We start from the raw sequence: 14,428 nt of genomic DNA, 5'->3' as shown, positions 1-14,428 counted from the left end.
GATCCGGCGCGTCTGCCATGAAATATTCATCCCGGCTGTAACCGAGCGGGTGAACCGGAGTTCAGCGCCGGAGCAGGCCGGGGGTCCCCACGGGCGGGGGATGCTCGATGGGGGAGGCGATGAGTGACCCGGCATGGCCGCTCTCCCCCACTCTGCTCGGGGCGGGTGAGGTGGGAGACAGGGTGGGGGGCTTCCCCACGACGGGTGTCGGTGGGTGACGGCATCTCCTTCCCCTGGCCCAGCACCGACAGCGTGTGGTTGGGGTTCAGCATTGCTGCCAGGGGGCTGCTGAAGCTGGGGGGCTGCTCGCAGCCGTCCACTCTGCCGCTCTTCTCCCTTTTGGGGGGGCAGTGGGTGCTAAGGGGCTCTGCTCTCCCCCCAGATGCGTCCCCGAGGCCCCTGGGTTGCCAGCCCGGCAGCTCTGCTGCTCCTTGCCGGCGTCCTCGCCTCCGACACACTGCCTGGCACCCGGGGACGGAAGAAGGTGGTCCATGTCATGGGTGAGTGGGGATGGGGGTCCACAGTGGGGAGCTGGGCTGGACCCCTGGGATGGGACGGGGGGAGCTGTTCTGCACCCATCGGGCTGCTGGGTTTAATATCCATTAAAGCATGATCAGGGTCTCTGGGGCACCCATCATGTCCCCCCTGCCCTGGCCAGCAGCTGCCCAACCCACCTCAGGGTTTGTAAAGCCCCCAAAAAAGGGAAATTCCCCCCAAAGGTGGTCCCCCCACTTGCCCCACACCCCCAGCCTGCCTCGTCCCCTCTGGGGGTCTTGCCTGGGCTGGAGGCAGGGGCAAGGCTTGGGGACAGGGGGTCCCCTGAGCTCTGTGTCCCTTGCAGAGGGTGACAGCGGGGCCGTGGTGGTACAAACAGCCCCGGGGAAGGTGGTGACACACCGGGGCGGCACCATCATCCTGCCCTGCCGGTACCACTACGACGTGTCCGCCCACGACCCGGCCGAGATCCGTCTCAAGTGGACCAAGGTGACGGAGCCGATGGCCTTCGTGGACGTCTTCGTGGCGCTGGGCAAGGCGCGGCGGGCGTTCGGCAGCTACCGCGGCCGCACGGCCCTGCAGGAGGACGGCTTCGGCGACGCCTCGCTCATCATCCGCAACGTCACCCTGCAAGACTACGGCCGCTACGAGTGCGAGGTCACCAACGAGCTCGAGGACGACACCGGCATGGTCAAGCTGGACCTTGAAGGTAGCGGCACGGCTACGGCGGGGAGGAGCCACGGGGATGGGGAGGACCCCGGTGTCCGCGTGTCCCACGCGGGATGGCCGGGATGTGGTTCCTGGGGCCGTGTCCCCACGCTGGGCTCGGTCCTGCTTTACGACTGGTTGTTTTTCCTGGCATGTGCCGTGGTTTATTGCCTCTGTTATTGGCTTTTATTGTTGCTCCAGGTTTACATGCTGACAGCTAATAAACGCCGGAGATAGATAGCGGCGCGGCCTCGTAAAGCACCGGGGGGCACCGGGACGTGGCAGCAGCGTTGGTGCCGTGCGTGGCTCCAAGCCCGCTGGGATGGCTGCTGCAGCTGGGGGTGCCAGGGAAAAAGGGAAAACTTTTTGGGGGGCTCGGGAGGCACAGCTGTGCGGCTCGGGCCGGTACAGGCTTGCTCCCGGGACACCGGGGCTCGGCTGAGACCCCATGCGTGCACCATTGATGTCCCCAGGTCCCAGAGCAGCAGCCCCCTGGAGCCTGGGGGTGCCAGGGGGGTCCCTGCGGTCGCAGGGTTGGGGGGGCTTTGGGGTTACCGAGCAAAGCCTGGAGCATCCAAACCCCCAAGCGGAGCCGATGGCAGCTCGTCTTCGCCGGGCTCTGCAGCTGCCCCTGGCCCCTGCCAGCCCCTGGTGCCTTGTGCTGATGTGATGACCCTGTTCGTTGGGTGCAGCTGCAAAATAAGGGTGGGGACCCCCCCTGCACCGCACCCCAGCCCTCCTCTCCGTCCCCCCAGGTGTGATCTTCCCCTACCACCCCCGCCTGGGCCGCTACACCCTGAACTTCCACGAGGCGCAGCAGGCGTGCCTGGAGCAGGATGGCATCCTGGCCTCGCACGACCAGCTGCACCAGGCCTGGCTGGAGGGCATGGACTGGTGCAACGCCGGCTGGCTGGAGGACGGCTCCGTGCAGTATCCCATCTCCCGGCCGCGGGAGGAGTGCGGCCGCAAGGACACGCCGGTCGGGGTGCGCAACTACGGCTACCGGCACAAGGAGAGCGAGCACTATGACGCCTTCTGCTTCACCTCCAACCTCAACGGTAATGGCAAGGGTGGGGAAACTGAGGCACGGCGCACCCGGCTCCCTGTTTTGGCTGAGCAGGGGCAGAGGGGGGTTCCCATGATGGTCCAGGAAGGTGCTTAGCCCTGGGTGAGAGCAGGAGGCGGCTGCACGTCCCTTCCCCGCGCTCCTTGGTGCATCGAGAGCGGGGTTCGGTGCTGGGGACCCCCAGCAAGGACTGGGATCTGGCCCCATCACCTCCAGGGCTGGAGCACCCGGTTTGAGCAAGACTCGTCTGCCCCAGGGGGGAGCAGGGGACGGAGGTAATTGCAGCAGCGCCGGGCCCTGGTGATGGATGAGGCCGGGGCCAGGCAAGACAGATGGGAGCCGGGAGGGCTCGCGGGCGGCGTAAATCCGTCCTGGCTGGCAGGGCCGCGCGGGGGGGGGCTCTGCCGATGTTTGTTTAATGGTGGCAGGCGGGATAAATAGCGGGTGTAATCGCCACCAGGAGCCATCGCCGGCCGCTGCCGTGCAGCCCCCATAAATCTGCCCGCACCGCCGCGGCGGCTCCCCAGAGCCCACCCGCCCGGTCACCTCCTCCAGCCCCCCCATTCCAAAATAACATGTTGGGGAGTGGGGAGGGGGGTCCACAGGGCATCACTCAACCCCATCCCAGTACCGGATACTGCTGCCAGCCCCCCATCCCCAACAGCCCCCCACTTTATGTGCATGTGTGTGTGTGTCCCCCCCCCCCCCCAGGTAAAGTCTACTTCTTGAAGACGTACCGCAAGCTGAGCTACGCCGAGGCAGTGCAGGCCTGCAAGAACAACGGGGCGGCCGTGGCCAAGGTGGGGCAGCTCTACGCTGCCTGGAAGATCCAGCTGCTGGACCGCTGCGAGGCCGGCTGGCTGGAGGATGGCAGCATCCGCTACCCCATCGTCAACCCCCGCGCCCGCTGCGGCGGCCGGGAGCCCGGCGTGCGCAACCTGGGCTTCCCGGACAAGAAGTACAAGCTTTTTGGGGTTTATTGCTTTAAAAAGGCTGGTGAGGCTGCTCCGGAGAAGGAGCTGGGTGGGGGGCACCCCAATCGTGTGTGAGGTTCGTCCTCACTGGGAGCACCCCCAGACTTAGGCAGGGACCCCCTCCCCTCGCTCCGTGTGCTGGGCTGCCCGGCGTCGCTGCCTCCTGGGACACGGTGGCACTGGGAGCTGCGGGCAGCCCCTGTGCCAGACTGGGAGGGGTGGGTGCCAGTGTGATGCTGGCGCGGCTGCGCCGCAGCGGGCTGCGGACAAAGCCTGGTGATGCTCGGGGAAACTGAGGCAGCGGGAGGGGAGCAACTTCAGTTCAGCCCAGCCAGGAGCTCGCGCTTGGCTCCGGGGCCGGCTCCCCGGCTCGTCGCGGTTCTTGCTTATCCATCAGCGCGTTGCATGTGCTAGAGGCCCATCCGGAGCAAAGCAGGCTTGAGCCCCCCATGTCCTCGTCCTCGTGCCCGGAGTCCCCAGCTCCGTGCCACCCCCAGGGCCATTCAGCACCGAACCCTCCCGGGAGATGCCGCGGGCAACTGGCATCATGGGACAGGCAGGTCTCGGCAGGGAGGGGGTGGCTGACCTACTGTGGGGTCCCCCCCAGTCCCCAAAATCCCCCCGTGGCACTGGGCAGGCTCCGGGTGAGGGCTGGGGGCACTGGGCTTGGCTTCATGCAGCTTGGGGGGGGTGGTGGTAGGGGAGCACCCACAGCCCCTCCGGCACCCGCATGCACCGCGTGCCCGGGGCTGGGGCAGCTCCTTAGCGCTTGGCTTCGTGCAGAAGCGGCCGATGCCGGGAGGTGCTGGGTGGGCACCGTGCCCCCACGCCCACCTGGCCCAGCACCGTCTCGACGGCTTTCCGCGGTCGCGGCGCTCGCAGGCTGGACGTAGATGAAATAATAAAAAAAAAAGCTTCGGCCGCTTTTGAGAGCTGAGCTGGGCTCTCGTGTCTCCTTTGCTGGTGCCACCCTCGAGGGGCATCTCGGGTGTCAGGAGACCCCAGGCTGCTCCCCGCTCCGCAGCTCTTGTATCTTGGGAGCCCTAGTGTTCCCGCGCCATCCCTGGCAGCTGGAGCTGGGCAAGGTCGGAGCATCCCACTGGAGCATCCCGCTGGAGCATCCCTCCAGCATCCCCCTTGCATTCCTCGGGCCCAGAGTCGAGGGAGCAGCACCAGCAGAGCCACCTCAGAGCATCGCAGTGCCAGCAGCAACCAGGAGCCACCGCCAGGACGGCAGAGCTCGGATGGGGACCCCAGGGGTCCCCCGTGCTGGAGGGGGCTCAGGGCTTCCTCCGTGCCCGGCACCGCTGAGCACGGGCCATCCATCACCGTACTGACGTCCGTGCCAATGGCAATAAATAGCTGCTGGGAGCTGGCACCCCCCAGCCGCCGCGACCCCTGGTGACGTGAAAGTGGGGACCGTGGGGGCCGGGGGCCAGCGGAGCCCCAGGTGGTGGCCATCACACACTGATGGATGGCAGCCGGGGTGGGGGCCACAGCCCCTGCACCCATGGCTAACGTGGGCAGCACCCTGATAAATTCATCTGCGTTTTATCGAGGCTGGCAGGGGATGCCACAGCCGCATGGCAAAGGCCACGGGGGGACCCCAGACCCCCCCTGCCCCCAGGAAAGCACAGGGTCGGGGCCACTCAACTGTTAAAAAAATTTATTAAAATGTCCAGCAGTACAGAAAGGCAGAGTCAGAAATGGCACGGGGGGGGCGGGGGGGGGGGCAGGGGACACGGCAGTCACGTCGCAAACAGCGGAGATCAGAAAGCGCCGTACGCACACACACACACACGCCAACTCCAACGGGGACCCGACGACGAACGGAAAGGGAAAATAAAAATCCACCCCCCAAAACCAGGTGGCAGAGCAGGACACCGGCCCCGGCGGCATCATGCCCGCCCCGTCCTGGGCAGGGTCCCCGGGGCGGCCGCAGGGATGCCCGGTGGGCAGGACCGGGGTGCCAGGGTGGGAAGATTGGTGGGGGGGGGGCTGCTAAAAAACTGGAGGCACCCTGGGCCAGCGAGACACGATGGCCGGGGTGGGAGATGGGAGGGGGAGCTGGTAGATCAACTCCCCCCCCCCTTTGGGGAGGGGGCCAGAGCCCAGCCAGGGAACAGCCCCCACGTGGGGCTGGGGGGCTCGACCCCGGCTCGGGGGGGCTGAGCGTGGGGCATGCAGGGAGGGCTGGGGGACGCACACGCAGCCGCCCCCTCCGGATCCTATTCCCTACGGGGCCGGGCATCCTGGGAGCTAAAGCCAAGGGGGGTTATAAAAGGGGGTGGGGGGGGGGGGGGTGGGGGGGGGGTGGGAAACATCACCACATCCCATCGGGGACCCTTGTGCCTCCCGGCCCCCCGGCTCTAGAAGTAGTGGCCCTCCTCCATCCAGTCCAGCCGGAGGTGCCGGCGGTGTTTCCGCCGCTCCTTGCGGGGTTTGTGGTGGTGGTGCTGGTGGTGGGGGTGGCTGTGGCGGTGGCGGTGGTGCCGCCGCGCTCGGTGCGACCGCCTGGCTAACGGGGGCAAGGGAGGGGACGCAGGGAGGGGGTCAGGGACCACGGCTCCCCGGGATGAAGCCGGTGCCATGACCCACCTCCCCCTCCCAAGAACATCCCCCCCGCCCCGTCCCCACTAACGTTTTGTGCAGAGGATTTTGGGCCGGTCCCACTTGCCGGTGCTGTGGCACTTGATGGTGGGCACGTGGCGCTGGGTGAAGCCGTCCTCGCACTGGTAGCGCACGCTGGAGTGGATGCTGTATTTCTCCTTCTTCTTCCCCACGGTGAAGGCGTTGGGCACCTCCGGTGGGGGCCCACACAGCACTGGGGGGGGGACACACACAGACCCCCATCACCACCAGGGGACAAGGGGATGCCGGGGATGCCAGCAGCTCTCAGGCTGGCAGCGAGGCGTTGCTTCCCCAGGATTTACTTTGTTAATTAACGGCCTTATCGGGGCGAGCGCGTCGTTGGCACGCGGCCGGCGGGAGAGGGCAGGGGGGGCCGCTGGCACGCGCGAGCGGTGGGAGGTTCATGTAACTTTCGAGATAAGGAATGAGAACTTAATGGTTTTAATGGTGGCGAATTAAAGAAATTAAAGCAGAGAGGGAAGAATTGACTGGGGGGGGCGAGAGAAAAAGGGAAAAAATGGGAGATTAAGGGGAACTGCTTGAGTTTTCCTGGACGAGGGGCTGGGAGAGGTTTCGTGAGGATGAGGAGGTGCCTGGGGGCTGTGGGATGGGGAGGGGGATGTTGAGATGGGGACACCGAGGTGGGGACGTTGAGATGGGGATGCCAAGGTGGGGATGTTGAGATGGGGATGCCAAGGTGGGGATGTTGAGATGGGGACGCCAAGGTGGGGACGGCGGTACCTGTGCCTTTCTTGCAGATGTAGGGCAGGTTGTAGTTGCAGGGCACGTCGTTCCACTTGCCGATCTCGTGGGACACCAGCACCACGCAGTCCTCGCCCCCCGCAAAGAAGTTGTCGGGCTGGTTCTCCCGCCAGTTCTCATATTGCTGGTAGGACACGAGAGAGGGTGAGATCCCCTGTGCCCCCCTGCACCCACCACCTGGCACCGCCGAGGGTCTCACCAAGCCGGTGTTGTCGGTCCACTGGAAGTCCTGCTCCACGATCCGGTCATTGAGCCCGATCCACGTGTTCTCGTGCCCGAAGCCTACAGAGACAGGCACCCGCGGCTCACGCGGTGAAGAGCACCCAAGGGTGCCGATGCTCACAGAGCCGTGGGACAGGGTGTTTCCCCCCTCAGCCCGCACCGTTGATGAAGCCGTGCTCCTCCCGCGAGTGGATGCTGGTGAGGTGTCCGGCACGGCGGCGGCAATCCCGCTCCGCGTCCTCCCAGGAGCGCCGGCGGGAGAAGTAGCGGTAGCAGTGACCCTGGAACTTGTGCCAGTTGTGGTCGCAGCCCTCCGTGTCTGCGGGGAGATGGGGACGGTGGGGACGGGAAAGCCCCCCAGCACCCCCCGGGAGGGATGGGAGCAGCTCCCCAATGCCGCGGTGGAGGCGGGGAAGGATTCTGCATCCCCTTCCCAGCTCCCCAAAGGGACAGGGGCTGGGCAGTGGTGCCCACCCCATGGCACCACATCCGAGGGGGGCACTGGGGGGCTGCGCTCCCTACCTTTCTCGCAGCGGCTGCCGCCGTAGCTGGGCAGGCAGAGGCAGATGAAGGAGTTGACCTCGTCGATGCAGGTGCCACCGTTCTGGCAGGGGCTGGACAGGCAGTCGTCGATGTCTGCGGGGACACGCCGGGAGCTGCGGGTGCATGGAGACCCCCCCCCACCACCGCCCCCTCCGCCAGCACCGGTGCCAGCGGTGACTGGGGACGGAGGGGCTGAGCAGGATTTAGAGCTGCAGCCCCATTGCCAAGCGTGGCCGCTGCTCCGTGCCACGCCGGGGAGGCACCAGTAGGTAGGGCCCAATCCTGCCCCGGCATGGCAGGATGCTGCGGCCGCTCACCGATCTCGCAGTTCTCCCCGGTGAAGCCCGCGGCGCAGCTGCAGCCGCAGACGGTGCCGTTGGCGCGGCAGGTCCCGCCGTGCAGGCAGGGGTTGTTCTGGCAGGGGTCGGCCGGAGCTGCGGGGTGGGAGTGGGTGCCCTGAGCCAGGGTGGGGGGTGACACCACCGCACGCACCCCCAGCCTCACCGGGACCCAGTGCCCGGACCTGCTCCGGCGCTGCCGCACATTAACTGCGGGGCCTTTTCCGCACGGCCGTGGCTTTACACTTTAAATATATTTGCTGCCTTCGTGCCAGCTGCGGCCGGGCCGCGAGTGCCACACGTCCCCTGCCAGCGGCTGCCCCTCCAGCTATTGTTATTAGCAATTGCAAATATTAAATAATTAAGAGGCCGCTTGCCCAGTGCACATTAATAGCTCGAATCCCTTTGAAAAACCCCAGGAGCTGCTCCCAGCCCAGCACGGTCACCAGAAACTCCGCGGTGAGTAAGTCGGGAGCCCCGTGGGTCGGAACCGCGCTGTGGCTGCCCCATGGGGGTCAACCTCGAGGTCCTCCTGCCACCCAGCCCGTTTCCTCCCGGTGCCCACAGCACTGCGCTCACCGTGCCGGCTGGCATTGCTGGTGCCCGTCCAGGCCAGCAGCTCCCGCTCTTCCAGCCCCGGCTCCTCGCCGCTCCCGCTGTCAGCATCCAGCAGCGCGGATGTCCCTGGCAAAGCCGCCGTGGAGGGCTCGAAGAGCGGCCCCGTGCTCGGGGTCTCGGGCACCTCCAGCACCCATGGGTGGGGGGCAGCAGGTGACGGCCAGGGGCTGCGGGTGGCCGAGCTGGGGGGCGCGGGAGGCTCTTCCCTCTTTGCATCCCCGGAGGCATCCTCCTCGCCGGGGGCTGTTGGGGCATCCTGGTGGCTGGGAGCAGGTGGGGGGCCGGGGCTGCTGGGGGGCTGCTGAGGGGCTGGGGGGGGCAGGAGGAGATGCTCCACTCCCCCCAGCCCTGGTGCATCGTGGCCGGTGGGCGCAGGGGCCACCGAGGCAAAGCCCGTGGACCCCTCCTCGGCCACCGGCTCCAGCGCATCCACCTCCGCCGGCAGCTCGGTGCCAGCCCGCGGGGTCACCTCGCCGGCTGCGGCGGGAGGTGAAGGTGAGGGGACGTCCCATGATGGGGGGGACACGGCTGCTGCGCCCCTCGGCTCGGCTGAGCCCTTCCCGGCATCGCTGAACTCCACCGGCTGCTCGTGGCTGGGCTCAGCCGGCAGCCAGGCTGGCTCATGGGGAGCCGAGGGGCTCAGCCCCCCCCAGGGCCAGGGAGCAGCCACCTCGGTGGGGCTGGGGGTGGCAGGGTGCCCCACGGAGGGGCTGCCCGGCTGGAAGAAGGTCACCGCTTTCCTCTGCCTCTCCAGCGAGCCATAGCCCGGGGCCCCGCTGCCGTCACCGCCGTCACCGCGGGGCTGCGGGGCCACCTCGGAGCCCTCAGCCACCAGAGGGGCTGGGGGCAGCGGGGGCCGTGGTGGGACGGAGCCGCCATCCTCCTGGGAGAGGGCATCCCCAGAGAAGTCCTCGGTGGCATCCGTGGGCGGCTGGGGAGAGTCCCCTCGGGCGCTGGGGATGTGGGGCCGAGCCCCAGCCGTGGCGATGTCCCAGTGGCCGAGAGCATCGTAGGGAATGGTGGAGGTGGGCGCGGATGGGGACGGCGGAGGGGACGTCCGTGTGGGCCCCCCGGGCTTGTGGGGGGCTGTGCGGGGGCTCCACCACGGTGAATCCCTGCGGGAAGGCGCCTGTGCCGAGGGGGACAGCGGGGCGGTGGCCGGTGCCATCAGCTCTGTAAGAGACGGCACAGCCATGGGGTCCCCGAGCCGGCACAGCCCCCCCAGGACCCCCCCAGTCACTTTCGGGCATCACTTACCGGGGCCGATGTCCTCCTCCACCGCGTTGGAGGGTGAGTCGGTGCCGTCCCACCGGAGACTCTCGGTGCTGGAACGGGGGATGCTCCACGTCTCCACCGCGTTGGCTGCAGCCCCCTTCACCTCCAGCGCCAGGATGGGGGCCTTGGTGACCGTCCCCACTGGGTCCCCAGCCACCACCGTGGGGTCCCCAGGCACCGTGGGGTCCCCAGGCACCACCGCGGGGTCCCGGCTCTGCCGCTGCAGCTGGAAGTAGCGCCCGTTCAGCCCGCCATAGCTGCTCCGTCTCGGGGCGCGGGAGCTGGCCGGTGGGGTGCTGGGGATCTCTGTGGCCATGCCGGGGACCGTCCCCAGCCCCGGCGGTGCCGGCGGTGAGCCGGTGATGTGCTCCTGGGCTGGGCTGTGAGCCTGCGGCAAGAGGGCGGCCGGGGGCTCCTCCGGGCCAGGGGCTTCTCGCAGCGGCGGTGCCAGGCTGGTGGTGGCCGGGTCCTGCCAAGAGCTCACCAGCGTCTGGTCCACCACGTTGAGAGCTTCATCCTCACGGGGCCACGCCGGCGAGGAGGCCGTGGAGGGCGGCAGGGACGTACCATCACCCAGCCCCAGCCCACGAGCCGCTGGCGCCCGTGACGTTGCAGCCCCCGGGAGGTCGCCGCGCTGTGCCACCGGGCTGCCGCTCACCGGCTGTAGCTGCTCATCCTCGCCCGGCCCCGCCGGCCCTGGCTGCAGCGGGATGCCATAGCGGTCACGGAGGGTGTCCCGGGTGTCCCCCGATGTGCCCAGGTCCTCGCTGTGCTCCACCAGCACGTTGTCGCTGCCCCGCAGGTCAGGCACAGGCGGCACCGGCGCCTCCGGTTCCCTCTGTTCCGCGGCTGCGTGCGCTGCGGTGAGACCATGAGCATCAGCCGTGCCAGCAGCGGAGCCCGGGACCGAGGGGTGGGATGAGCATTCATGGCACGAGTGGGGACCCACATCTCCCCCCGGGGCTCGGCGCCGGGTGCCACATCCCCCAGCCTTGCACCGTGCCAGGGTGATGCCTGGAGCCGGGCTCCCTCCTGCCGCACCTCCCCTCATTTATCTCATTAATTCCCCAATTAAATATTCATCCGCAGCAATTTTCCTGGCCGTGCCCACCGATTCCCAAGGGAAGAAGGGCCAAGGCTGGCGGGGGGTGGGATGGGACGCGGTGCCGGCACAGTGGCCGGTCCCTCTTACCTTTGTAGCAGTAGGCATCGAATTTGGAGGCGGCAGGGGGGAAGCCAGTGCGGTTGGGGAACTGGTAGAGGGTCCTGACGCCCGAGGCGTCGCCGCCGCATTTCCGGCGCGGGAGCCTGATGGGGTAGCGGACGCTGCCATCGGCCAGCCAGCCCGGGTCGCACTGGTCCAGGCCCTCACGCCATGCCAGGTAGAGCTGCCCCGTGGTGGCCAGCGAAGCCCCTCGGCTCCGGCAGTGCCTCCGGGCCCCCTGCCAGGTGAACCGCCCCGGCACCGTGGCATAAAACACCGTCCCTGCAAGAGAGCAGAGCCCGTTGGGGACGTGGGGACGGAACACCGTGATGCTCAGAGCCGAGCGGTGCTTTTCCCAAGTCTCCATGACTCCAGCACTACGGCCACGCCACACCGCTCGGCACTGGCACTGAGGGTGGCACTGAGTGCTGGCACGGCACCAGCACCCATCCCCGCAGTCGAAGCGCGGCAGGTGAGAGGTGCCCAGAGATGCCCACGCTCCCAGCCACAGCCATGGCTCCGGAGGGACATCGCCAAGGAACCCGCCCGCCCGGCCCAGTGCGCGCCCGACGCCGTGGCACCGCTTGCCTCGCAGCTCCCGGGCGTAGCAGTAGACGTCGTACTCTTCCTCGGGCTCCCTCCGGCCGTAGCTGCGGACGCCAGGGAGGCTGTTGCGGTCTCCGTAGCAGCCGGGCCGGGAGAGCGTGATGGGGTACCTGCCGGAGAGGGGCATGGCGGGCACTCAGCTCCACGGCCACCCGCGGCGCGGGCAGCGTGGCCGGCAGCCGACGTCACACACTCACCGCACGCTCTGGTCGGCCAGCCAGCCCGCGTCGCAGTTGTCGTAGCCGTCCTCGAAGGCGGCCTGGAGGTGCTGGGGCGAGGCGATGACGGCCGAGTTGTCCAGGCAGGCACGGCGGGCAGCGGCGAAGGTCAGCGCGTAGCGCTCGCCCGCGGGGCGGTAGTGGAAGACAACCCCTGGAAGGGCAGTGGATGGCGCAGCTGGCACGGGCTGCACAGCTGGCACAGGGTGCACAGGATGCATGGGGTGCACGAAGCACATGGGGTGCACAGCTCACACCGGGTGCACGTGGCACATGACCCACACAGGCACCCACGCCACCCCACCGCAACACCCGCGATGCCGCCGCAGTTTTCCCAGCAATGCCACCCCGCGGTGCCCGGCTCACCTGTCACCTCCAGAGGCAGCAGGTCCTGCTCATCATCGATGCCAGCCACCACCTCGCAGCGGTAGAGCCCCGCGTCGCTGGCGCGGGCGGCGCGCAGCAGCAGCGTGGCATTGTAGCGGTCGCGGGGGTAGCCGGGCAGGGCTACCCGGCCCTCGTAGGCTTTCACCACCTTCACCGCGTTGTCCTTGGCCACCAGGATGGGGACGTCCTCCCTCTGGCCGGCGGCCGAGCGCACCTTGCTCCATTTGACCCGGGGTGGGTCGGGGGGCTCGTTGGGTCCCAGCGAGGCGGAGGGCTGGAGCAGGAAGAGGCAGGGCAGGGCCACGGGCTCCCCCAGCCCCACGCGCACCGCCCGGTGCTGCACCCTGTTGATGCGGATCACCTTCCCATCGTCCTGGGAACCTGCGGGGAGAGGCGCCCAGATACCATGGGGATGGGAGGCGGGAGCTCTGGTGGGGCTCTTGTTCACAGTGGGGAGTGGTGGGGGTATCACAGGGCGCTGAGGGCTCCGACCTGGGCACCCCCAAGCCTCTCCAAGGAAGAGCATGGCACGGGATGATGCGCAGCCTCTCCGTCTAGCGGCTGGAGGCTGACTTTGCCAGTTAAATCTGCCCCTCCAGGGCTGAACCCCCAACTCGGTCGAGCCCCCGTGTCCCCCCTCAAAGACACTGCCAGGCTGTAGCTGCTGCTCTGCGCCCGTGGGTCTCACCCCACTCCCGTGGGGATATCGGTGCTCCCGGTGCCACCAGTGGGAAAGCCACCCCCACGCCAGGATAAAGCATGGCAGCAATTGTGACCCCCTCCTCCTCCTCCTCCTCCTCCTCCTCCTCCTCCTCCTCCTCCTCCTCCTCCTCCCGCACTAATCCTGCCCCAGCCTCTGCAGGCTCCTGGCTCTGCCGCCACAAATCTCCCAACTCCCGGGACCCCCCGTCGCGCGGCTCTCCCTGCGCACAGCAGGGCTGGGGGGGGCGGGGGGCTGCTTCCCACAGAGCCCAGCCGGCCACGGACTGGGAATAGCCACTAATCCCCCCCTGGCACCTTCCCCCCCGCAGCCCCCCTCCCTCCATCGCACCCCAAAGCCCTTTGCCCACCGGGAGACACACAGGGAGGGTACCAGGTCAGGGAGTCCCAAAGCCCCCCCTGTGCCAAGGATGCAGCAATGCCCGTACCGTGAGGGACGGGGCGGGGGGGACACATGGGGTCTCTCGGTCAGAGACACAACAAATCCCTGGGGGGGTCAGCTCCATGGCGGGGAGGGGGCCGGGGGTGCCTCCAGCAGGATTAAGGATTTAAGGTCTCGCCACGGGGATCCCAGCACGCGGGGGGGGTGCCATGGTCGCCTGGGGGGCTTCTCCCTCGCTAATCCCCCGCAGCCCAGGGCAGGGAGGTGGGGGGGGAGCCGGGGGGCCGCAGTCCGAGCCCTCCCCTGGTTAGTATTCACCCAGCGCCGGAGCGGGCGGCACTTACCCAGGACGGCGATGGGGAGGAGGGAGAGCCCGAGCAGGAGCCAGCGGCCGGCATCCCCCATCACATGGACCATCCTTGACCTGCAACGACAGCGGCGGGGGGGTGGTGGGCCACCGCTTGCCCGCTCCGGCTTGTTCGGTATCACCATTGGGCCATAAATCACCGCGAGGCCACGCTGACACCGACCCCCGGGAGCCATGGGGAGGGCGCAGGACCAGCCCCACTGCGCGAGATGCCAGCAAAGGGTTTGATCTCACTCTTGGCACGAAGCCGCTGTGGGGTCGGGATGGAGGACAGGGTGCCAGCCAGTGTCCCTCTGTGCCCCCTGCCACCAGTGCCACCCACGGTGCCACTCCAGCACCCGCCCGATGCGCCGAAGGTGGGAAACGCATCTCCACAGCGGGTGCAGTGGGCAAGCCCGGGGGTCCCGCAGCCCCCCAGCCCACTGGTGCCATAGCCGGTGGCACCAGAGCCGGCCCTCGCTCTATCCCCAGCATTAACATGCAGAGAGCACCCAAGGCTGCCGGAGCCGGTGTGCGGCGCGTGGAGCACAAAGCCGGCACCGCCGCTCGCCGAAAATCTCCCATCCATCTGTGCAACCGCAGCGACCATCGGTATTTTCCAAATCGTTCGGTCTCCGGGCTCGGAGGGACGTCGGACAGATCGCCCGCCTGGCGCAGGCACAACCATCACCGGGCTCCCACCACCGCCCCGGCCCCGCTCGGGCTTTGTTTGGGATTTGAACCAGGCTCTGGCACCGCGTGCCACCAAACCGGCCAAGCAGAGGCAGCTGGGATGCAACCAGTACCCCGAAGCCCAGATGCCACACGGGGCCACGCCAGAGCTTGGCACCACGTAGCCGCGAGTTCCAACCAGAGCCAGGGTCCCCATGTGCCCGCAGATCTGGTTTGTTGGTCCCTGCGGGGGTCCCCCGG

At 68.1% G+C, this 14,428-nt stretch overlaps 2 protein-coding genes across 2 annotated transcripts; one reads left to right on the top strand and one right to left on the bottom strand.

Annotated features, from left to right (window-relative positions):
- Positions 1-382: 382 nt before the first annotated feature.
- On the top strand, positions 383-3,318 carry HAPLN4 (hyaluronan and proteoglycan link protein 4). The gene is made up of 4 exons (XM_086627938.1): positions 383-500; positions 842-1,204; positions 1,959-2,261; positions 2,981-3,318. The coding sequence occupies exons 1-4, from the start codon at positions 383-385 to the stop codon at positions 3,316-3,318; spliced, it is 1,122 nt and encodes a 373-aa protein (XP_086484064.1).
- A 2,294-nt stretch (positions 3,319-5,612) lies between these two features.
- NCAN (neurocan) lies at positions 5,613-13,566 on the bottom strand. The gene is made up of 14 exons (XM_086627936.1): positions 13,494-13,566; positions 12,027-12,428; positions 11,640-11,814; positions 11,425-11,552; positions 10,825-11,118; positions 9,615-10,490; positions 8,319-9,530; positions 7,719-7,835; positions 7,381-7,494; positions 7,019-7,177; positions 6,836-6,918; positions 6,616-6,760; positions 5,885-6,067; positions 5,613-5,761 (listed from the first exon to the last, which is right to left on the bottom strand). The coding sequence occupies exons 1-14, from the start codon at positions 13,564-13,566 to the stop codon at positions 5,613-5,615; spliced, it is 4,110 nt and encodes a 1,369-aa protein (XP_086484062.1).
- Between the last annotated feature and the right edge of the window lie 862 nt (positions 13,567-14,428).

The sequence above is a fragment of the Tauraco erythrolophus genome, chromosome 28 (assembly GCF_009769465.1).
Source record: "Tauraco erythrolophus isolate bTauEry1 chromosome 28, bTauEry1.pri, whole genome shotgun sequence".
NCBI classification, from domain to species: Eukaryota; Metazoa; Chordata; class Aves; order Musophagiformes; family Musophagidae; genus Tauraco; species Tauraco erythrolophus.
This window is presented reverse-complemented; position numbering and strand designations above follow the sequence as displayed.

Bases quoted from the DNA above. Each gene is read 5' to 3' on its own strand.
- NCAN (XM_086627936.1), bottom strand. From the start codon at position 13,566: ATGGTCCATGTGATGGGGGATGCCGGCCGCTGGCTCCTGCTCGGGCTC. The intron at 11,815-12,026 runs GTGAGCCGGGCA...CTGCCCTTCCAG, and splicing joins GCTGCCTCTGGAGGTGACAG to GGGTTGTCTTCCACTACCGC. The intron at 6,761-6,835 runs GTGAGACCCTCG...GTGTCCTACCAG, and splicing joins GGACCGACAACACCGGCTTG to CAATATGAGAACTGGCGGGA.
- HAPLN4 (XM_086627938.1), top strand. From the start codon at position 383: ATGCGTCCCCGAGGCCCCTGGGTTGCCAGCCCGGCAGCTCTGCTGCTC. The intron at 501-841 runs GTGAGTGGGGAT...TGTCCCTTGCAG, and splicing joins GAAGGTGGTCCATGTCATGG to AGGGTGACAGCGGGGCCGTG. The intron at 2,262-2,980 runs GTAATGGCAAGG...CCCCCCCCCCAG, and splicing joins CTTCACCTCCAACCTCAACG to GTAAAGTCTACTTCTTGAAG.